The 24,749-nt window shown below is 37.7% G+C and overlaps 1 protein-coding gene and 1 long non-coding RNA gene across 3 annotated transcripts in view; both read right to left on the reverse strand.

The window, feature by feature from the left end:
• Positions 1-433: 433 nt before the first annotated feature.
• ICE1 (interactor of little elongation complex ELL subunit 1) overlaps positions 434-24,749 on the reverse strand; it is a 67,455-nt gene continuing 43,139 nt past the window's right edge. Inside the window, exons 14-19 of one of the 2 annotated variants that reach the window (XM_063700851.1) lie at positions 23,984-24,152; positions 21,494-21,654; positions 16,733-16,923; positions 14,393-14,499; positions 3,697-3,795; positions 434-1,504 (exon numbers count right to left, since the gene is read on the reverse strand). In XM_063700851.1, coding sequence (XP_063556921.1) covers positions 1,323-1,504; positions 3,697-3,795; positions 14,393-14,499; positions 16,733-16,923; positions 21,494-21,654; positions 23,984-24,152 — 909 coding nt within the window. In that variant the 3' untranslated portion in view covers positions 434-1,322. Of the gene's footprint in view, positions 1,505-3,696; positions 3,796-14,392; positions 14,500-16,732; positions 16,924-21,493; positions 21,655-23,983; positions 24,153-24,330; positions 24,488-24,749 lie in introns of those variants that run through there. The other variant, XM_055367904.2, reaches the window with a different exon arrangement.
• LOC134757631 (uncharacterized) lies at positions 3,797-14,375 on the reverse strand. Its single transcript, XR_010131852.1, has 2 exons — positions 13,898-14,375; positions 3,797-13,370 (listed from the first exon to the last, which is right to left on the reverse strand). It is a non-coding gene; the product is annotated as an uncharacterized lncRNA (long non-coding RNA).

The following is a 24,749-nucleotide window of genomic DNA, read 5'->3' on the forward strand; positions in this document are numbered from 1 at the left end:
GCTCCTCCCACCAAGGCACCTGGCAGAGAGAGTATGTTCAACATATTGGTAGTAAGAATGACTATCAACACAAAGCTTCCGAAAGGACAACCAAGTGATTTAAAAATTTCAGTTATGCCTGTTATAATTACTTAAGGAAGGAGTAACAAAATTGCTGCCAAATGCAATTGTTAAAGGGCAGCAGCTGTAATTAAACAAAAAATCCAATCATGAGGGCCTGTAAACACTTAATTATCTGGCATCTGGTATCACTAAAGAGCATCTCCGTAAATACTCAAAGCCGGGTAAGTACTGGCAATGCAATGTTTCTATCACCAGAAGGCAGGTCTCTTTAGGAATGACCATTTTCTTCTATCTTTGGTTAGATGTCTTCTTCACCCTTGGTAGAGCAGAAGTAACACCCAGTTTCACTCTAATAATCAGAACAGTAATATCCATGGCTTACTTTTATTTTTTATTATAAAAACACATACAAGAGTTTTAAGAAATAACGAATATAAGACAAATCAAAACCATGGTGAGTTATTAAACCCATTTTCTATATACAAATACTAAAATTCCCAAAGTGGAATATCATCCAATGTGAGACACATCATAGCACGGTCCATATGTACACGGCACACAGAGCTCTGCCTGCGCTCATCTGTGAATTGCTCGTTACATGTCACTGATAGAAAAATCTGCAAGGGAACTTCTACTCTTCAGTTCTCCTCTTCCTGATACAGTGTCACCTATTTTTAAGGAACTTCAGGGATATGAAGAAAATGCATTGAAGTGGGTTTCTGCGAAGGGCTCTCCGTGTTTTGCTCTCATCAATTAGCACTACATCTTGAGAAAAACTTTTGCAGCTCGTTTCCAGCTAAGATAGCAGAAAACTCTAGGTTTTTGCCAATTTATTTTTTCCTAGTCACTCACTGGAGCACAAGTCCAACAACAACAGCTCAGGAACCAAATCATGTTTTTATATTGGTAAGTTCATTATAAAATGCCACTCAATTTTAAGAAGCCACTAAAAGGACACTTTCTGCAGCAAAAAAAGGGCTAAGTTCAAGTTTTTGTTGTTTGACAAAGACACAATAATATAACCCATATGTCACAGATCACAACAGCCTTAAGTGAAACGTATGAGATTTAGGGAAAAACGACTATGCGACTGCTTGTTTCTCCTGTCTCCTTGCCAAACAATAAGGAGAGCCTCTGGTCTGTTTTAGCTATTTTATGTCTTTTCGTTTTGAAACCTCCCTTTGTATTCTGAAAGCTGATCAAACTATTTGTGTTCAAAATGTGTCAAGGCACTTCTCAAGCCTCAGTGGCATCCCGGGTCAGCCAAGCTCCTCTGTGCTCAGGGCACTGACTTCCTCTAGGCAGCTGACAATCGCAGATGGAACGCTTTTGGAGGCCTCTCTCCGCCAAGCTTCCAGGATCTTGGAAATTTCTGCTGGATTGCTGGGACTCAAGTCACAAAGAGCATACACGGCTGCTAACTGTATACCCCATGGTATATCTGAAAAGAAATTTCAGATCAGTCATAAAACAAGAAAATATCTGTTATTCAAAATTTTAGTGATGTAACCTACTGGAATACTATTCAAATACAGAATGCTTTCTGGCAGCAATGAAAATTAAATATGATCCCAGTCACCCACGGCCACCACTGAGCTTCCCAAAACAGTTCTGGAAGGATCACACGCCCATATTTAAGTTTTAATAAAATGTGATCCTAAAACCTTCATTAAACATATGACTCTATGAGATATCCATGGGAAGCATTTATAAATGGACTTTGGAAATGAGAAAACATAATACAATGAGATATAATGAAAAACTGTTTTTGTACTGTACCATGCTTTCAAAAACTACAGTATAGTGTAGGATTCTGGATTATAGCTAGCTTATACATTACAGTATATTATCACAGTTCTCTTTTAAGCTAAGTTTATTTCAGAGCTATTAAAATTTCATTTACTTAAATAATTTAGGTTAAACAATTTAGGAGTTAAAGTTGGAGGTTGCACTGTATTCCTACTCCAAAAATCTGAAATCCAAAATGCTCCGAAGCTGAAACTTCTGGAGCATCAACATGACCCACAAAGGAAATACTCACTGGAGCATTCTGATTTTCTGATTAGGGATGCTCTCAACTCATAAATATAAAGGAAACACTCCAAAATCCAAGAAAATCTGAAGTCTAAAACACTTCTGGTCCCAAGCATTTCAAATAAAACATACTCAATGTGTATCTCAGTTTTCTCCAACAGGGCAAACTAGCACTATTTCAAATAATACAAAAGCCCACACATTCAAACATTAATGCTGACAAGCAGGCAGAACTGCAGCTCTTAATATTACTCCCCCCCATAAACTACAAGCAATGAGAAAGCACAGACCACGGGGTACACAGTAAGGCCATGACTCAAACAAATAAAAAAGTGTAACAGTAAGAGAAACACAAGAGGTTAAAAAGAATTTTAATAAATAACAGCATGTGGCACTATTTAAAGAGCTAGCTCTGGAGAGGGACAGACCTGGGCAAACAGCAGGGATGGCACTTCCTAGCCTCACCTTCAGCAAATCACTCTTCTCTCTGAGCTTTGGTTTCCTCCTGTATACAAGAAGGACAATGCCATCCACTCAGATGGCTGTCTTGGGGATCCCGTTAGGCTGTGGGGCAGTGCCATGCACAAGGTCTAATCTATAGCAGGCCCCAACATCAGCTCCTCCTTCTCCCTCATGGGGACGAGGATTACCACAGCTTCTAGGTTACACCCACTGTAGTATCAGAGTAAACTGCATCTGCTGGCAAAACAACTCATTAGCCATTATTCTGGCTACTTTCTTTTATGTCAATATACAACCTCAATTGTAAAAAAGTGCACTGTAATATGGAAGAAATGTGTACCACTTCAGCGGCTATCCTAAAGTTAAAGAAGGTATTTCAGAGAAAGCAGCTTAATGAGAAACACTGTTCTCATTAAGCTAAATATACAGTCTCCCACTGAAAGCTGAAGACAACCTACCATGTTAAGATCATCTTGGGTGTTATACAGTATTTAAAATGTAACTCTGTGCATTTCTGATGGCATGCTGCTTAACTCTATTATTCCTTGATTATACAATATTCAAAATAAAAACTAGATTCATCCCTTATAAGAGTTACTTTGAGTTAAGCTTCTCCCACAAGAGATAAAATTACATGCTATGCAATATGTAAATGATAACAGAAATCCCCACTATGAAGCCTTGCTCACAAGGTCTCCAGGTTTCCGAGCTCTCCCCTCTTGACGCTAAGTACTCTGTGATACCTGGCATCTCACTATGCATCACGGATTTCATTCCGTCAAGACACAGCTCCACCCAGGAGGCCTTGCAGAGAGCCCAGGTTAAGTCACTTGTCAGGGATCACACAGTACAGAGTTTTAGAGGCAGAATGTTAGCCGCAGGAAGAGAAGAGACTTTCTTCTTCCTTAGGAAAGCAATGCCCAACAGGGCGAACGACTTTTATTTAAGTAATCAAATACCACCACAAAATCCACATACACATTCCAATATTAATGCTAGAATGTTTTGCAAATATTCCCTAATCTATGAGGCAGCAAGCAAAGCACAGAGCACAGCACACAGTAAGGACCCCAAAAAAGGTTTAACTATGAGAAACACAAGTTACTTAAAAGTAATTTTAATAGATGTAAGTTTTACCTTCATCATGAGCATGCTGTATAAACATACCAATAACCGAACTAATATTTTTCACAGCAGATGGAAATCCTTCTTTCAAACCCAATTGGCCTAAACGACCTAGGGGAAATAAACCAAAATGTAAACAGTCCAGTTAAATGTTGATTAACTTTTCCTAAGAATTTAAAGGTCCACTTCTCTTACAAGAGGTGATCAAAATGCCTCATCATTTCGTCTTGCATTCACCTATACCAGATGATATACAATGTGTTGCTTTCCAAGTTACAATGGAATAAATAGAATTCAGAAGAAAGAATGGTTTCAGTAGGGCCAATGTGAAACGCCTGACTTCTGTTAACAGATCAAAGATAAGACTATGGTCCCACCAAAATATGTATTTTTGGTCTGACACTTTGGCAACTGCTATTATACCACAGAGCAGTAATTCTCAAGTGTAGTCTGCAGAAACCTTAGTGTCCTCTAAGTCAAACTACTTCACAACAATGCTAAGAAGTGCCTTCCTCCCAGTGCTGACATGTGGTCTGATGGTGCAAAAGCCACAGCAGATCAAACTACCGGACTGTGAGTGCAAGTCAAGACAGTGGCACCTCGCTAAATGGGAGTTATTCTCCACTGCCAGGTGCTCACAGTCAAAAAGCCAATTTTACTTAGTCACAATTACTCTCACTAAACCTGGACCCCTAAGCACAGAACTCTGTAACATGCTGTAGACGGCACAGGAAACACTCCCCCATACACCGAGTACACTGGTTGTTGTGAAGAAATGCACTTATCCAATTGTTTGTCTTGTGAGTGAAATTAGGCGCTTTTTTCTCATAGGACACCACCTCTGATTGAAAGAACTGACAAACTATGGCTAACTGGAACAATGCAGATTTTTTTCAACAATAAACAAAGTGAACCTGTAACTTAAATGAACTTTATCCTCGTGGTCAATAACATCTGAGCTTTTAAGCAAAATTAAAAGTTTGGAACAATTTTCATCAGCTATCCTGAGCTTGACAGCTTTACAATATTTAAGACTTTTCTGTGATGAGATTGGTGATATTAAATGTGATTTTTGGGTATTGTTGGCATTTCGAAGATCTATGTCAATCAATTATTTTCCAAGTGAATAATGCAGGTTACAAAATCCTAAGTGGGCAAAAGAATCCCTTCAGCATTTAAGCTAGCTCAATGGATTTTAGCGTAACAAGGTATAAAAAGCTCACTGACAGCATTTCAGATTTCATACTTCAAGTACCCTTTAAGAAATTACTACTTGTTGAGTTTTATTGTAGCATCAAAAAAGAATATCCGTATTTGAAAAGGCTAATAAAAGAGTCTGCCCTCCATCAACTGTGTATTTGTATGAGAATGGGTTTTCTTCATATATTCAGTCTTATGGATATGAAAAACACACGAGAATGAATGCAGAACAGATAATGAAAAATCAGCCATCTGATATCAAACCAGACAGTACAAAGGTCTGCAACAAGGCAATGCGATTCTCATTATTTTTTGTTTGTTTTGGAAATATAGTTACCTTTCATTAAAAACGTCATTTATGGGTTCATTACTGTTCATTTTAAATGAATAACTAAATAAATAATTTCTGAGTTTTTAATTACTAACACAGTACATACAGATAGATGTAACCTGGAGTAACGAAAGTTCTTTGAGGGTTCTCAGTAATAACTGACAGGTATGAGAACCAAAGATCCAAGGATGGAGATCACAGGGCAACCAAATTCCCCAAAGGCTAAAGCAAGCAGGATGGCATCATTCCCCCCATTCCCCTACACTCGCAGCCTTCCCTTACTCCAGGAGCTCTCCTATGGATGAGAACTTGCTTCAAAGTGGAATCCTGTTCCCTCCATCCAGGCAAATCCTCATCTTCTTTTGACTCCTAAGTAGGAGAATTGCGGAACATATCTTGGATGTGCTTTTACGACAGTATCATATTGTATGCTCAGCGTTCTGTGTTCACATTCTCTCTCAATACTACAAGTGTCCCACAGGTCTATATGTGGATCTAGCATATGAGTTTCATCTCTATTTTAAATGTGGAGAAGCTGAGGCATGGGGCGCTTAAGTAATTTGCATTACTTTGTATCCTCTACAGGAACTAGCTTAGTGCTAGGTACTTGCAGCCTGAATATTGTGATACACAGCAGATGCTCAGTACATAATTACTGATCAAAGAATATCAGGATAACTCCCAATGTAAGATGATATTGTAAATATCTGAATAATTTCTAGGGAGCCTAGGAAACTGAAAAGTAATTTACTTCAGAAATCAGAAATTTCAGGTCACTGACCACTTTCAAATATCTCTTTGCAATCAGATTAAACTGCTACCAGCATACCACCGGATCTGTCCTCTGGAACAATCTACCACGGATATTAACTGTATGACTAACAGCAGAGAAAGGGATGCACATCTAGCACAGCTATGGTATTACTCAATCATGGGATGTGCATGCGTTCCCAGGAAATATATCATCATGTTGTAAGGGCTCCCTTTCAATTAAAAGCGCTTAATGAAATTCAGTTTTATAAGTGATTTAAATTAATGGAGCTAAGGAGTAAAATAAGAGGAAATCATGAGTCTAGTAGATGATTTGGGGAAAAAGACTCAATATACGATGACCTGACAGAGATGACAGATTGGCCATGATGGAGGAAGAGCTCCCCACAGAAGGTATGTGAGGACGCCCCAGGGCCATCCAGCCGTATTAGAATACAGATAAGAAATGTGGAGCTAATCTCAACGTCCATGACAATGCAATCCCCAGCACTGTCAAGGGAGCCCCAGCAGAGCTGAGGCCTACACAGAAAGTAAGTCTACAGGCAGACCCTTCCAATAAACACTAATTAGAAGATAAAGACAGCAGGGTTTTCATTTAAGACTCTGGATGCAAGTTTGCAAAGGAAAGGTGAGCTGACACAATTTCAAAGTAAAGCTGACAGATTTGCCAAGAGAACAGATAGAAATCACTGAATAATGGCTACTTCAGTCTGACCTGCAGAAACCTGACATGTGACACAGTGTTTTTCTAGCTCTAGGTTCCAGTTAATACAAGGAGGGGCAAATTATTCAGGATTTTATAAGCTCTTTGGGGCAGAAAGGTGGTATTCTACAGATTTACACTCCACTGAATCCAGTGGTAGGCAAATTTCTGTCCCAACTTTGCTACCTTTCCACTGGATGGCCTCAGACAAGGGCTTAATCTTTCTAGGCCTCAGCTCTGCCAAGAACTGAGCACTGCAGTGAGATCAGTTTCTATTCTCCACCACATTTCTGTGACTCTAGAGCAATTCAAGCACTCCACAAAATGCTCTTTAATAGTTTATCATTAAGGTAGGTTGGAGTAAACCCCGTGTACTAATCCTGTTAGCAATGCTCACACTTGAATCCAACATTAGATAACGCAAGTCTCACTGATCTAAAGCTTGTTTTACTGTCCATGGAGTAAAAATCTCATTAATAGGATGTGCAAATTTTGAATTAAGAATAGACAGAGGCCAGGCATGATGGCTCACGCCTGTAATCCCAGCACTTTGGGAGGCCAAGGCAGGAGGATCACCTGAGGCCGGGAGTTCGAGACCACCCTGACCAACATGGAGAAACTCTGTCTCTACTAAAAAAAACAACAAAAAATTAGCCGAGCACAGTGGCGCATGCCTGTAATCCCAGCTACTCGGGAGGCTGAGACAGGAGAATCGCTTGAACCTGGGAGGTGGAGGTTGCAGTGAGCCGAGATCACGCCATTGCACCCCAGCCTGGGCAACAAGAGCGAAACTCCGTCTCAAAAAAAACAACAAAAAAAGAATAAAGACAATTCCTTTATTTTATGAAGATTAGTGTGTGACTTAAGTTATTATTATTAAATCACAGCCTACCAACTTCATTTTTTACTCAATTTTTCAGTCAAGGTCAGATTCAGAAATGGCAAGAAAGTTCACTAACAGTTTCTCCTTAGTAACAATTCAAACTCCCATCCAGATGAGTGTGTGTGTGTGTGTGTGTGTGTGTGTGTGTGTGTTGGGGGGTGGGGGTGTTAATGTCACCTCTGAGAAATCTGCCAGGCCTAAATAGCAGGCCTCACTCACTTTCACCCTTTGCCCTCAGCCCACACTACTGTCCTTGTCACCCAGCAACTGCCTCGCTCTGAGTCCCATCTCCTGCGTATAGTGCCACGGCACGAAAAGGACAGGCAGGACCAGGCTCTGCTGCTCCTCTCCTGCGCTGGTGCACCTGTGCACACGTGGCAGCCCGCTAGGCTGTGCTCCAGCCTCCCCACACCCATCTTGCTCACGCACACGACTTCATCAGCAGACCTGAGAAGGGCTTATTCTTCCTGACTTTGCTCCTACTTTGACATTACGCTTTCTAATTATCCATCCTCTGAACTGCTTTTATATGTTTATAAGCATTTTAGTACATGGTATTGTCAATTATATGTTAATTACACATTATTCTTATTCTCTATAACATATAATTGTATTGTATATCAGTCTTAATTGTATAAGTATGCATATATTACTCTAAATAATACATATTATTAAATAGTCATAAATTATTTGGCTCTCAACAGCCAGAATTTTAGATTCAAAGAATAAACTAGACTTGATTTGAATAAAATTATAAGCCATATTTTATCCCTACAATTACACATCCTTCTTTTTAAATAAACTATTAACATATTCTTAATTCACATATTTTAAGGTACATATTTGAAAGTATATAATCTTAAATAGTTTTCTTTAAAAGAGTTTTGTGACATCTAAATGAAAGGTAAAGTACAGTCACAGGTCGCTTAGCCAGGAGACCACATTTTAAGAAATTCATCTTTTAGGAGATTCTGTTCTTGGACAAACATCATCCTAGAGTACACCTGCACAAACACGGATGCAGTAGCCACTACACACCTAGGCTATATGGTGTAGCCTACTGATAGGCTACAAATCTGTACAGCATGTTCCTGTGCCGAATACTGGAGGCAACTATAACACTTGGGTAAGCATTTGTGTATCTAAACATAGAAAGGGTACAGGAAAACAAGGTATTATCATCTTCTGAGATCACCTTCTGGTATGTGCTCCACTGCTGATGAAAACATTGTTATGTGGTGAATGACTGTGTATACTATTTTATTTATGGCAATCATTCTTTTCCGAACCCATTATTTCATTAGCATGCCTATAGAGCTTTGCAGACACTATCAGAACCTTGGAAGATGGAACCTGAGAATCTATGTTTTTTAAGAAGCTTCTCTGGCAATTTGGATGGCCAGCCAAATTTGGTAATCCCAGAAGATAAACACTAGTTAGAAGAGACACTGGAGAAGACACCAAGATAAATCACAGGTACAGCTGACCCTCCTCTATAAACGCAGAGGCTGCTTCCGCTGTCGTATAAGGCTGCTGACCACAAAAAACACAGTCTTCACTCTTATTTCCTCTCCAGATTAACCAATACAGAAACACAACCAGTAAAACAAGAACAAAAAAATCACCATATTTTAAAGTGTGACTTAAAAAAATACCATATTGTTTTGAAAATTCCACAGATTATCTAGGATAACATATTTATTTACACCTTAAACATCTCTTCTAATTTTTTTTAACTCTCAAAAAAGATTTCACAATTTAGAATGAGTCAAAAGCATGAGCATTTTTTCCTGAATTCATAAGAGAAGCTGCTACTGAAATCAGCATTTCCAGATATACGGATGTCACCTAACTATGGGGAATGCCATCACTGACCCTCCTGTGTTCCCTAGTGCTCCACAGCTAGAATGAAAATTGTTCTTGAGGGTATCTTGAACTGAGGAATTCAGCAAAACAGTTTTGAACCTGTACACCACATGGCATAGTTTCATTTCCACTTCTGTGCCTCCGCTTATCTTCTGATGTATCTCTTCCAAATTCGTAGTCTTTGGCAATCATTTGGTTCTCCTACACTCTTGTTTGGTAACTTATCTCCAAGTGTATTACTGGTTATTTCCAGTGAAATTTGGTGTCTACTTTGTAACCAGGTTTTTGTCTAGAACCATTTTATTTACTTAGGGCAATGTTGCTATATTTGCATGCAAAGTACACACAGAGGAGGAATGCAAATTTGCCGATACAGTAACAAAATTCACAGGGTATTTCCTACTGTGATCTATTTTTAGACTGACTTATATAACCGATTCTCAAACACTAACCTTATTTCAAATGATGCTATCTGTGAGTTTTCATTAAGAAAAATCCGGCTGGGCGCGGTGGCTCACGCCTGTAATCCCAGCACTTTGGGAGGCCGAGGTGGGTGGATTGCGAGGTCAGGAGATCAAGACCATCCTGGCTAACATGATAAAGCCCCGTTTCTACTAAAAATACAAAAATTAGCCGGGCGTGGTGGCGGGCGCCTGTAGTCCCAGCTACTAGGGAGGCTGAGGCAGGAGAATGGCACAAACCCGGGAGGCGGAGCTTGCAGTGAGCCGAGATTGCGCCAGTGCATTCCAGCCTGGGCAACAGAGCCAGACTCCATCTCAAAAAAAAAGAAAAAGAAAAATCCAAAGATACTTAAAAGTCATAATTATCTTCAAAGTATCTAAGGGCTATAATGCAGAAATTGGATGAAGCTTGTTTTATATTCCCCAGGGGCAAAGAATACATGCTGCAGATAGAGAAGTCAGGTCAAAACTAAGAGAGCTTTCTTAAGTTCTGGAATACACATACAGAACGTACAGGTTTGTTACATAGGTATACATGTGCCATGATGGTTTGCTGCACCTATCAACCCATCATCTAGGTTTTGAGTCCCACAGGTATTTGTCCTAATGCTCTCCCTCCCCTTACCCCCAATGCCCCGACAGGCGCCAGTGTGTGATGTTCCCCTGTGTCCATGTGTTCTCACTGTTCAACTCCCACTTATGAGTGAGAACATGCAGTGCTTGGTTTTCTGTTCCTGTGTTAGTTTGCTGAGAATGATGGCTTCCAGCTTCATCCATGTCCCTGCAAAGGACATAACTCATTTTTATGGCTGCATAGTATTCCATGGTATATTATGTGCCACATTTTCTTTATCCAGTCTCTCACTGATGGACATTTGGGTTGGTTCCAAGTCTTTGCTATTGTAAATAGTGCTGCAATAAACATATGTGTGCATGAGTCTTTATAGTAGAATGATTTATAATTCTTTGGGTATATACCCACTAGTGTGAGATTGCTGGGTCAAATGGTATTTCTGGTTCTAGATCCTTGAGAATCACCACACTGTCTTCCACAATGCTTGAACTAGTTTACACTCCCACCAACAGTGTAGAAGCATTCCTATTTCTCCACAGACTCACCAGCATCTGTTGTTTCCTGACTTTTTAATGATCACCATCCTAACTGGCGTGAGATGGTACCTCATAGTGGTTTTGATTTGCGTTTCTCTAAAAACCAGGGAATGATGAGCTTTTTTTCATGTTTGTTGGCCGCATAAATGTCTTCTTTTGAGAAGTGTCTGTTCGTATCCTTTGCCCACTTTTTGATAGGGTTGTTTTTTCTTGTAAATTTGTTTACATTCCTTGTAGATTCTGGATATTGGACCTTTGTCAGACGGATAGATTGCGAAAAATTTCTCCCATTCTGTAGGATGCCTGTTCATTCTGACGGTAGTTTCTTTTGCTGTGCAGAAGCTCTTTAGTTTAATGAGATCCCATTTGTCAATTCAGGTTTTTGTTGCAATTGCTTTTGGCGTTTTAGTCATGAAGTCTTTGCCCATGCCTATGTCCTGAATGGTATTGCCTAGTTTTTCTTTTAGGGTTTTTATGGTTTTGGGTTTTACATTTAAGTCTTTAATCCATCTTAAGTTAATTTTTGTATAAGGTGTAAGGAAGGGGTCCAATTTCAGTTTTATGCATACGGCTAGCCAGTTTTCCCAGCACCATTTAATAAATAGGGAATCCTTTTCCTGTTGCTTGTTTTTATCAGGTTTGTCGAAGATCATGATGATGGCTGTAGATGTGTAGTTATTTCTGAGGTCTCTGTTCTGTTCCATTGGTCTATATGTCTGTTTTGGTATCAGTATCATGCTGTTTTGGCTTCTGTAGCCTTTTAGTATAGTTTGAAGTCTACTGTGACACTTCCAGCTTTGTTCTTTTTGCTTACAACTGTGTTGGCTATATGGGCTTTTTTTGGGCTCCATATGAAATTTAAAGTAGTTTTTTCTAATTCTGCGAAGAAAGTCAGTGGTAGCTTGATGGAAATAGCATTGAATCTATAAATTACTTTGGGCAGTATGGTTATTTTCACGATATTGATTCTTCCTATCCATGAGCATGAAATGTTTTTCCATTTGTGTCCTTTTTCCTTGAGCAGTGGTTTGTAGTTCTCCTTGAAGAGGTCCTTCACATCCCTTCTAAGTTTTATTACTAGGCATTTTATTCTCTTTGTAGCAATTATGAATGGGAGTTCACCCATGATTTAGCTCTATGCTTGTCTATTACTGATATATAGGAATGCTTGTGATTTTTGCACATTGATTTTGTATCCTGAGACTTTGCTGAAGTTGCTTATCAGCTTAAGGAGTGTTTGGGCTGAGACAATGGGGTTTTCTAAATATACAATCATGTCATCTGCAAAGACAGTTTGACTTCCTCTCTTCCTATTTATTTCTTTCTCTTGCCTGATTGGCCTGGCCAGAACTTCCAATACGATGTTGAACAGGAGTGGTAAGAGAGGGCATCCTTGCCTTGTGCCAGTTTTCAAAGGGAATGCTTCCAGCTTTTGCCCATTCAGTATGATACTGGCTGTAGATTTGTCATAAACAGCTCTAATTATGTTATGTTCCATCAATACCTAGTTTGAGAGTTTTTAGCATGAAGGGATGTTGAATTTTATTGAAGGCCTTTTCGGTATCTATTGAGATAATCATGTGGTTTTTGTCACTGGTTCTGTTTATGTGATGGATTAGGCTTATTGCTTTGCATATGTTGAACCAGCCTTGCATCCCAGGGGTGAAGCTGACTTGATCGTGGTGGATAAGCTTTTTGATATGCTGCTGGATTTGGTTTGCCAGTATTTTATTGAGGATTTTCGCATCGATGTTCATTGCAGACGTTGGCCTGAAATTTTTTGTTTTGTCTCTGCCAGGTTTTGGTATCAGGATGATGCTGGCCTCATAAAATGAGTTAGGGAGGATTCCTTCTTTTTCTACTGTTTGGAATAGTTTCAGAAGGAATGGTACCAGCTCCTCTTTGTACCTCTGGTAAAATTTGGCTGTGAATCTGTCTGGTTCTGGGCTTTTCTGGTTCGTAGGCTGTTAATCACTGCCTCAATTTCAGAACTTGTTATTGATCTATTCAGGGATTCGACTTCTTTCTGGTTTAGTCTTGGGAGAGTGTGTGTGTCCAGGAATTTATCCATTTCTTCTAGATTTTCTAGTTTATTTGCATAGAGGTGTTCACACTATTCTCTGATGGCAGTTCATATTTCTGTGGAATCAGTGGTGATAACCCCTTTATCATTTTTTATTGTGTCTATTTGATTCTTGTCTCTTTTCTTCTTTATTAGTCTGGCTAGTGGTCTATTTTGTTAATCTTTTCAAAAACCCAGCTCCTGGATTCATTGATTTTTTTGAAGGGTTTTTTGTGTCTAAGAGATCTTTCTAATTAATAGATTTTATCACTGATAATTCTGCAGGTCCCGGACAGCAGCTTGTTGAAGACAAGACAGAAGAAAAAAATAAGTAAAAATAAAAATAAAAATAAAGATTCATAGGAGATAAGTAAAAATAAAAACTAACGATTTGTAGCAAATAAGGAAGCAGAACCAAATGGCCATTGAGGTCCTCTTTAAATATGAGATTAAGAAGGATCCATGTCTCATTTAAAATATTTTTAAACAATCATTTCATTTCTGTAATTCATTTAAGTGACCCTTATCAAGCAAGTATGAAAAAACTGGGCAGGTGGTGTGAAGATATCCTCGATATAGTTTGTGTATCTGTCCCCGCCCAAATCTCACGTTGAATTGTAATCCCCAGTGCTGGAGGTGGGGCCTGGTGGGAGGTGTCTGGATCATGGGAGCGGATCCCTCATGAATGCCTTGGGCCATCCTTGTGGTGAGCAAGCTCTTGCTCTGAGTTCACAGGAGATTTGGTCATTTCAAAGTGTGTGACCCCTCCCCGCTACCCCTCACTTGCTCCTGCTTTCCATATGTGATGTATCTGTTCCCCCATTACCTTCAACCATGATTGAAAGCTCCCTAAGGCTTCCCCAGAAGCCAAGCAGGTGCCAGCATTCTACTTCCTGTAAAGCCTGCAGAACTGGAAGCCAATGAAACCTCTTCATAAATTATCCCATCTCAGGTAGTTTTATATAGCAATGCAAGAATGGCTTAATACAATCCTTATTTTAGAAACTAAATGAAACTACAGTATAATTTATAGTAACTTATATATCCTAGTCTTTATGTATATTAGTATTAGCATCTAAAAAGAGCTCAATTGTAACTAAAATGTACCAATATGAAAAATCTTAATCTCTGAAAAAGATGAATAAAACACTAATTTACAAGGAGAGAGAAAGGAGAATGACTTAAGTACAAAAGTATCTACTCTGATGGTTGTAAAATCAGAAATTTTCAAAGTCAGCATATTTTATTATACAGTTAACCCCCAGCCTTCCACCAAGATATCAATAACAAGAAAAAAACAATAATAAAACAGACAACTTACCAATCAGCCTCAGTATTGAGGCTATAATAATATCAGGAGTATACGCAATGTTCGCATGTCCTTTTCTGTATTTTATCCACTTATCCATCACAGGCCACAGCTCCTTACTATAAAACAACAACATGAAAAGAAAGATGTATGCTCATCATCACTCAAATAATACTAATAACTTATCTTATAAATGATCCTTAAGCAATAAGTGAAAGAGGATATCTGCTGAGGATCTAACATTGTAAGTTCAAGTGAGAACAGATACTGGATGCTCACATCTTCTCCAACAGCATAGTTGTGCCCATGCTAGCTTAAACGTGGCTGCAAATTCAGTGCTTGCATCTTGTTCTAACTCTTCTGAACAAGGCTTTGGACAGAGAAGCTGAAGAGCATCCCCAGTGTCCCAGAACTACAAAGTGGTAGAGCCTGAGTTTTCACTTGGACTCTCCAGGTGCAAAAGCAGCCCCTGTGTTTTAGAAGCCAAGTTATCCGGCAGGATCACAGACAAATAAAGCTGTGTATGTAAACCAAAAGGAGCTAAGCCAGAGGAAAACTGTAACTTCAGTAATCAAATAACACTTTAGATGGATAAAAGAAACTTTCCACTGACTGAAAACAGTGCGAATTCCTCTTTGTCATCTGTTTTTTCAAAAATCTATCTACTTCTTTCATGGCATTCATAAAGTATCACTAGAAAAGTTTAATGTAGACAAAAGAAAAATGATAATTAAAAGCACTCCAAACTCAGTCTCAGATCATTATTACTCTTCTAATTCTGGCTTTTCTTCTAGGTACTCCCCACTATCTATGGATGTAAACAACCTGGAGAGAGCCACCAGTGCTGAGGAAGGGAGCAGGGTCGGCAGTTGCTCAGGTGGAGATCCTCATGTTTGATGATGTCTTCACCACGAGTGCAGGGATCGTGGACCAAGCATCTTTGCCGGGCACCAGCCCTGGTCTCTTCATGCATAACTGGGGCCAGCAGGGCCCTGCCTCATGGGTTCCCATGAGGATTCAGAAAGCTGAGGCCCACAGCAGGCCCTGACACATCATTATACAGACTGGCACTGGACAGACTGTTCTGTCATTTTCTTATTTATAACAGACTGGGAAATACTTTTCCATGTCAATACATAGTAATCCATTCATAGCTATGTGTTTTAATATAGCTATCATCTCATACAGGAGTGCCATGATTTGATTCCTTACTGTTTGACATTCAGATGTCTAATCTTCCCTTAGTGTCAAGATGATGAACAAGAGTAACAGACATCCTTGGACACACATGGATCCATGGACAAGGTAATTTCCACAGCTTCAAGTATCTCAAGGATATGGATTATCAAACCTTTGATGCATCCTTTTTAATGTCACCAACTCCCTTAAACCAGCCTTTCTCAGCCAGGGTTCCACAAAAAAATTAAGACCTACAGAAAAATTATTTGAGTGACAATTTTCTCCATTCTCTCAGAGATGGTACAAAGCTAGTGCCAGAATTATAGATGCACAGAGAAAAGTTAATTTACTACATACAATGAATGTCAGAGAGCTTAATTTTCTCCCAGGTGACAGAAGCTGCTAATTTATAATTTTGAATATTTCTCTTCCCTTTAGGTTTTGTGAGTATCTGTATGTTACGATAATGATAATTAATTTCATTCAACATACATTCGCCAGGTGCTCCCCTTGTGTGGGCACTGTTCCGCATGCTAGGGATACGCCACAAGCCAAACAAGGCCACCCTCCGCCCCTCCAGAGTCATTTCTATTGGGGAGAGAGATGACAATAGCAGAATTGAACAAAAACTAGTGACAGGTACTAAAGAAAAATAAAGCAAGAAAATGTGACAGGGATGAAGGTAGCATTTTTTTTCTTTTTTTTTTTTTCTGAGATGAAGTATTACTCTGTCACCCAGGCTGGAGTGCAGTGGCACAATCTCCGCTCACTGCAAGCTCTGCCTCCCAGGCTCACACCATTCTCCTGCCTCAGCCTCCTGAGTAACTGGGACTACAGGCGCCTGCCACCACGCCCAGTTAATTTTTTGTATTTTTAGTAGAGACGGGGTTTCATCATGTTAGCCAGGGTGGTCTCGATCTCCTGACCTCGTGATCTGCCCACCTCGGCCTCCCAAAGTGCTGGGATTACAGGCGTGAGCCACCATGCCCGGCCGTGATGAAGGTATCTTAAGGGTAGTTTTATTAACTCTTACAAAATAAAAACAGTGTCATTTGTAAATGTTTCATCTGCCTTACACACTTAAACGGCAAAAATGATTCAAGCCACAATTCAGTGTTCAACAATTCAACCTTACAATAACATATCTTTATTTAAATTAGTAAAATAACTAACCTTATGATGTTATCGTGCGTCCAGATCCATTTCTGATGGCAGCAGAGCAGATCAATGGCAAATATGTATTCCCAAGTGTTATCACTTAGGTCTTCACCAAATTTTTCACTAGATTGAAATTCTGTTTTTGGACATAACTGTATGGTCAAAAGCAGCTTAGAAACCATGAAGCCAACATCTACCGGGGCATTCTAGCAAATGAAAAGAAATAAAATAAAATCTGGAGTTTCAAATAGAATGCATCTTACCTTAGTTATCTAAAAGACTATAATAAGCATTCGATGACTAATCATTTAATCTGAAATAGCTTTTTAAAACAGTTTGACTAAGGAACCATGTTTATCTTAGTCACAGAATGATTACACAACGGTAGCTGGATGAGCCAGATTAAAAAGCAATATAGGCAGGATGCAGGATCCAATCAGGTAGAAAAGAGCTTACCTGTAATCCAGATAGGAAAGCACAGTTTCATCAACTCAAATTAGAGAATTAAAGTTAGAAAGCTAGTTATAATTATAAAAATAAACCTTTAAAAATTATTTAAATTCTATTATTTTTCTGACATCGAGTATCAGTCTGCCTTTTCGAGAAATTCATAAAACTGAATCAGACAGTAATGAATTCTTATTTCTGGCTTTTTTCACACCTGTGTATAATGTGTTATGATATTTATCCATAGTGTTGCATGAAAGAGTAGTTTGAACTTCTTTTTACTGCTGAGTAATAACCAATTACATGGACATATTACTGTTTATCAATTCACTTTTGACTACTGTTAATGCTGCTATGAATATTCACGTGCAAGCCTTTGTGAGGATGTAAATTTCACTTCTCTTGAAAATACCTAAGAGTGGAACTCCTGGGCCTCTGGCTAAGAAATGGCTTAACTTTGTAAGATGGTGCCCAACAATTTTGCAAAGTAGTCATGCCTTTTCATGTTTCCACTAGCACTGCATGAGTTTCATTATAAAAATAATACACATATAATACTCAATATACTTAATACAAGAAAAGGCTTGGGCTTGAAAATTTGCTTTATTACTAGAAGGACTCAACAAGTGAATCTGTAGCTTGGCCATATATATCCTGAAAGGTTCTAAGTCTCAAGGTTTCTATAAGATAATCCATAGCCAAATCATGGTTCAAAATAATACACCTGATAACCAAAACTCAGCCAGAATGGTAAATATTTCCCACTTAGAAAAATCAGTGACTTCGCAACCTGAGCAGATGCAGAAATAAATTTTGACATGAAAGAAATCAAATCCATATATTCACTTTTTTGAGTACCTATTTTACATTTGGCAGTAATTGTGAACATGGGATAATCTGCATGTATACAATACACGCTCCATAAAGTGCTGAGAATCTCCTATGTTTCAGGTGTGGCTGTAATTGAAGTATTTGGTATTAGAATCATAATTTTAATTAGACATGTTTAACAGAATGTAATTAAGTTTGTAAACATTGTTTGAATATTTATTACAACTGATGTTCTACATTCAAGAGTTGCTTAAGTGCTTAAAAGATTATGCTTATTAGATTTGAAGGCCTACTTTAAGTGTTTTTGAAGAATACATCTTAAGTTCATGAATATGTTTAAAGTTTTAAGATAATCTGAAATTAGTAAATAAGATTATTTAGGAAATGTTAATCTGTTAAATACATGAGTTAACTAACATTCATCAATGGCCAAAGTAAACACATTCTTACTTTGTTAACAATTAATTGATTTATAAATGAATCATGACTCATGAATTTAAATGCTTTTTTAAAAGGTTTATAAATTTACAACTTTAAAATTCAGCAGTAATTTAAACCAGGAAGTCACTTCTACATATAGAGCATCCTTAAAGATTTTATCAACTCCACCAGAAAAAGTTGGAGGAGGAACCACCTTGAAGAACCCAACCCAGGGAAATACTTCCCACCATGGTTACAGCAGGAATCCCTAACTCATGATTTTAAAAACTGAAATAATTTCAAAATTTACACTGAAGACAATACTACTGATTTCTTGTTAACTAGTAGTATCATATTTAATAAGTTTCCTTCATTTCCTAGTCTAGGAATAATCCCATGGGGGTTTCTTCTTTAATTTAGTAATGTATTGATTTTCTGATTCTGAATTCTCCTTGTTTTATCAGGATAAACTCTATTTAGTTATAAAGTATTATTCTTTGAATACACTACTGAAATCTCCTGTTTAGTGACACTTTTTACATCTAAGTGACTCACTAAAAACTGGCTTTTTTCTCTTTCTTATAGCATTTTTAATTGGGTTTTATTACTAGAAATGAACAGAAGGCTTTCAATTTTTCCTCATGCTTAAAATAGATTACAGTTACTTGGTTCTTTAAAGATTAGATTAAAACTCAGGTGGAATCTATACATGTCTTTGTACAGAAAAGTTTTAATCATCTTTTCAACCAGTCTTTTCAAGTTTTCTACCCCAAAGCCAATATTCATCATTTTTATTTTGCCAGGAAATCACCGTTTCCAAATCTGCTGCTATAGGACTGCAGGTAGTAGTCTTCTCATTCTGTGTCCTATATGTCTACTTTCCCATTTCAAATCTTCACTATTTTTGCTTTTCTCTGTTTTTGCTGATCTGCACTGTCAGCTATCTATGTTGCTGGCATTTTTTAAAGGTAGTATTTTTGTCTTCTATGTGTTTCTGTTTCTTTTCCACTTAGTTACTACTATCTCTTAAAATTTATTCTTTTTCTCTGGTTCCCTTGTCATTATTTCTAATGTTGAAGATGAGTAACAGTTAACTTCATTTATTTTGTGCTAAACAACTAAGACATTTAAGATACTTTAATGAGTACATGTTTTCCAAAAAAGCTAGAGATATTTGATTCTGAGTTTACCTTTTCATTGACTTTTAAGACTGTGATTTTACTTTGCATATTTTATTTGTTCCCAGATTGTCTAAGAATGTATATCTCAATTTCAAAGTAAATGTAAATATTTTGAATTTTTTTTCTGTTAAATTTTACTGAATTATTACCAGGGAATTTTGAGTGTGAAATCTTTGCTTTTAGAAATGAATGTTTTCATGTGGCCAATTCATCATTCATTTGTGCAAATGTGTCATAGATATATAAAAAATACATATTCTTCATACACATTTATGTTTTAAATTAATGAATTGTACTATGTCCTCATTTTTGTTTACCAGATGTTTAATTCTGTAAGTGAGTATTTGGAAATCCTGTAATATAATGGGGTTTTATTCCCCAAGTATTTCTCACCTTTCTTAAAGCTCTATGTATTTTTATTTGATACAATATTTAGCAAATACATTTACTAAAATGTTATGTTCTTCATAAGTAATGTCTTTTTAACCATATCCTGCTTAATTCTGAACAGGTGAAAGGAGATGGGCTCTAGTGTGCAAGTGGAAAGACCAAGTGAGAGCAGGAGCAGGCTGGAGAGATAACATTCTGAAGGCGGGTAACCCTCTGAAGGCAAGTAACTCTCCAGACACAGTAACTTTCTAGGAACAGGTAACCCCCTGTAGGCAGGTAACCCTCTGGGAACGGGTAACTCTCTGGAAGCAGGTAATACTCTGGAGGCAAGTAACTCTCTGTGAACAGGTAACCCTCTGGGAACAGTTAACTCTCTTGGGGCAGGTAATGCTCGAGGCAGGTAACTCTCTGGGAACAGGTAACCCTCCAGAGGCAGGTAATTCTCTGGGAACAGGTAACCCTCTGAGGGCAGTAACCCTCAAAGCAGGTAAGTCTCTGGAGGCAGGTAACCTTCCAGAAGCAGGTAACTCTCCGGAGGCTGGCAGCCCTCTGGAGCAGATACATATGTGGTTGCTGGTATCCATTGGTAGGAGTCAGGATGTCTCTCCTGACACAAAATGACCAAGTAGAATTTATGACAATACCTCACATGAATCTACTCTGTTGTGTCTAGATAGATTGATGAAGAGATCATTACAAACTTGCTTTTTAATATTTACCTAACTTTTGACCACCAAAAGCTCTTTCCTTTATGTTTTATAAAAAATAAAAGCCTAACAAATACTAACATCAAAAGTAATAATTAAAAAAGGCAAAACAGCATATAAAATTCTGCTCCACACAAAAGCCCAGGGGAGTTTTTAGAAGAGGAAATACATGCTCATTAAAAACAGAAAATAAAATTAAAAAATCAGTATCACTGGCTTCAGTACCTCTTCTTGAAGTTCGCTACTGGTAGTTAGACTCTCATTAGGTAAAATGAATGAATGAAATAAAATGATGAAAGAACACCCATCTAGACACTTACTTTAACATATCAATAACTAAAAATAATAATAAAAGATAACACGGGAACAAACTAGTCAGCATAAAAACAAATTCTATCAACTGGAAAGAAAAATTAAGCATATTAGATTTTAAAAATCCTAATAGGAAAAAACTGAAATATATATATTTTTACCTAGGTATCTATTGAAGAACCAAATAATTTTGTAGCTTCTCTGAGACTTTTAAACATATACACCTATGCGTGGGTTTCATCAGTCACAAATTAGTGTATAAAACAAACTTAATTAACACAATCCTTTGGTCTACAATTCTTCCTTGAATGTCTCATGCATACTTAATGAACAAAATGGATAAGCTTAGGCTAAACTGATTAAATTTTAAAAGATCTAGAAAGAAGACAATGCCTATGAACTAATATAAGACTAAATATACAACAAAATAATAACATTTATATAATATCTAAAAGTAAGGTACCGTAAGAAATAGAAATAAAGCTCACCTTTTCCCAATTAAGAAAAGCTCTCAAGCAGTTCAGAACCTCTCCTTTAGCACGTTGCCTGGCAACTAACTGCATTGCTTTATTAATCACCGATTGAGAGAGAAATATATCATGCCACATGTTTGCAATAAACAAAGTTAATTTTTCAGACTCCGGAAAATCTATGAGAAATAAAATAATACAATAACTCTTTGATGTATGATCAAGTGAATAAATTGCAAATTAAGAACAAATTGTATTAATTTCACTGGTGCCTTGCAGGCATCCTGCAATTGAGGAAGCTGTAAATGGGGAGCCCAGATGAGGCTCCAGTCACAGTCATTTCCAAAATCCATTCTCCAACTTCCTCAGTCTCAGAATTCTCCCATTTGGTATGTGTCATTACAGGCAATTTTTATGCATTACATAGGTTTTGCATTACATAGGTTTTGCATTACATTACATAGGTTTTTATGCATTACATTTACTCATTGAACACATAAAGCTTCTGATTTGAAGAATTTTTTAAAATAAATTCTAGATGACAATTCTTTTGTTGTAAATACTTTCTCCTACACTCTGACTTTGTCTCTTTTTTAAAAATTAATTGAAGTGTAGTCTACAGACAATAAAATAAACTCTTTCAAAGTATAAAGTTCAATGAATTTGGACAAATGATTAAATCCACGAAACCACCACCACAACAGTCAATACCATCATTTCAAAACTTCTCTCGCTCTCGTGCTCTGCAGTATATCACCTCACCCCAGATACAGAGAAGCCCTGATCTATTGTCACTATACATCAGTTTGCCTTTTCTCAAATATTTATTCATGGATTTGTGAAGCAGGTACTTTCTTCTGTCTGGCTTCCCTACTCTGCATGTTGGTTTTGACATTCATCCATGTTGTTGCATATATTGGTGGTCTATTCCTTTGTATAGCCAAGTAGTATTTAACTGCTTGATATATCAAAATGTTTTCCATTCACCGGCTGATGGACATTTGTTTCCAGTTATGGGCTCCTATAAGTCAAGATGTTACATCTGCGTGCTAGTTTATGTAATGATGTCATGATCTAACTCTGTGTTTCTGCTGCATAAGTGCCTGAGTGGAATTTCTGAGCCATAGGATAAATGAATGTTTTAATTTCATAAGAAACTGTCAAAGAGCCTTCCAAAGTAAAGATTTTTATCCCGTTTGCTGTACAATCACATCTTTTTAGTTTTCTTTGTTCTACTTTATCTATCACTGACACATCTAAGAATAGATAGCTCAAAGCATAAACTCACTGCACTAAACTTCATCTGTTAATTTTTGAATCCTATGTTTATCTGGTGACACTTCAGAGTAGAAACAAGACAAATAAATTCTCTCCTTACAGAGTACACAAGCTAGAGGAGCAGAGAGAGAGCAAACAAAATATTTAATCTTTAAGAAGTGGTAAGTGCCATGAAGGCAAATAAAGAAAAATAAGGGATCCAGGATGACTAGGAAGGTATGTGAAATTAATGGAGTGAAACACAAGAGTTGAGGGAAACAGAGCAAGAAAGCTGTCAGCACAAAAGCTTGAGCTAAGAATGGGCTTGCTGTGGTTGAGGAAGAAGAAGAAATCCATCGTGGTCCTGGCCGAGCCCACACACATTCCGTCCCACCACCCACCAACTGCTGAACTTCATGTGTGTTTTTGCGATATGACTATGGCCTGTCAGTCCCACTGGACAAGTGTACCTCCATCTGATTTTAATCACCACAGAAATCCTAACATTCACTCCATAATGATTTGTTGAATGAATGACTGAAAGAGTAAACAAAGAAATGAAGTGGGCAAATGAAACACTTCACAGCTTCGTTCACAACAGTAAAAGTGATGGATATACTCAGTTATCCTGATTTATAAGCCCCATAAACATGGTAGTCAAAGATGGTAAATGTTTACCACTGAGATAAGACTGATACAATACTAGGTTTCATTTGTATATCATATGATTTAAAAATACTGATGATTTGATACAGCAAAGAATGATTCCCAGTCTGATCCACTAGTAGGGATGGAAGAAATGGTAAAGAGAAAAGAGAATCAAAGGACAACCCTCATGTCACCATCTCCTTTCAGCTTTCTCTCATCTACTTATTTTCATCAGCTTACAATTCCATCTTAAAGTTGCTGCCCTTTCCACCTAGTGGTACAGCAGTTTGGCTTGTCACTTACTTTAAAGTATCCCATACTTTAAGGCAACTATATCTAATTCTAAAGCAGCAGCACAGAGCACAGAACAAATACACAATAATGAGAGATACTCATTTATTTACAAGTGGAAATATAGTGCTGATATAAGTAAGCCCTACTAAAGACCAGGTGCAGCTGGGTATAGCTAAAGCTATTCAACGGACAAAACATAACATTATTTTAAAAGACACACAGTAATCAGAGCTGAAAATATCGACTCCAGTATAAGGGAAAAAGGCAATCGTATATTTTCAATACAAAATTGTCACAATCTAAGCATACCTTCTTTAAGTAGGCTGTAGCAAAACAAACGAGCTCTTTCCAAGTCTCCGAGTTGCCGACAAATACCCACATACACCCTGCAGAGGGCGTGAATGTAATTGTGGTCCATAGATATCTTCTGAATTTTTAGTTCTGAGAGAATAGAGTGAAGCAAGCACTCTGCTAAATGCTGGATTGAAAAAAAAATTAAAAAGGCAATGTACACTCACATTTATCTTTAGCCTACTGAAGATTATCTAAAAGTTACAAAACCTAAGTATCTATTGAAAAAATAAAACTTGCGCTACATCAGAAGGTAGAGCATAGTAACTGGTAAGAACTTACCTAGCATGGTAAATCATGAGAATCGAGGTCGGGGGTACTGAAGAAATCCCCACGCCTGTCTGTTTCCTATGGTTGGTAAATGCTGCAGATGCCAGAATGCAAGTCTCAAAAGACCTAGCTGCATACTGTCACTACCACTAGTCAAATAATCATAATTTCTTGGGTTTTGCCTTGTGTAATCTGTGTGAGTATATGAAATAACAGTATGTAATTCTACTCTCATTCTTGTTTTCTAAACTCTAATTTACTCTATACACTGTTTAAATTTAAAATACTAAGTAACATCTTTCGTCCTAAGAGGAGCATTACATAATTTGATATATGCATTCACTTCCTTTCAAAGTGACTTACGGATCTCCTTATGCTTACTGCAAGGAAGCAATCTAAAAAAATAAATATTTATGCCAAAATGACTCCACGTATCTGCAGATAAGCACTAAGT

The sequence above is a fragment of the Gorilla gorilla genome, chromosome 19 (genome assembly GCF_029281585.2).
Source record: "Gorilla gorilla gorilla isolate KB3781 chromosome 19, NHGRI_mGorGor1-v2.1_pri, whole genome shotgun sequence".
Lineage (NCBI taxonomy): Eukaryota > Metazoa > Chordata > Mammalia > Primates > Hominidae > Gorilla > Gorilla gorilla.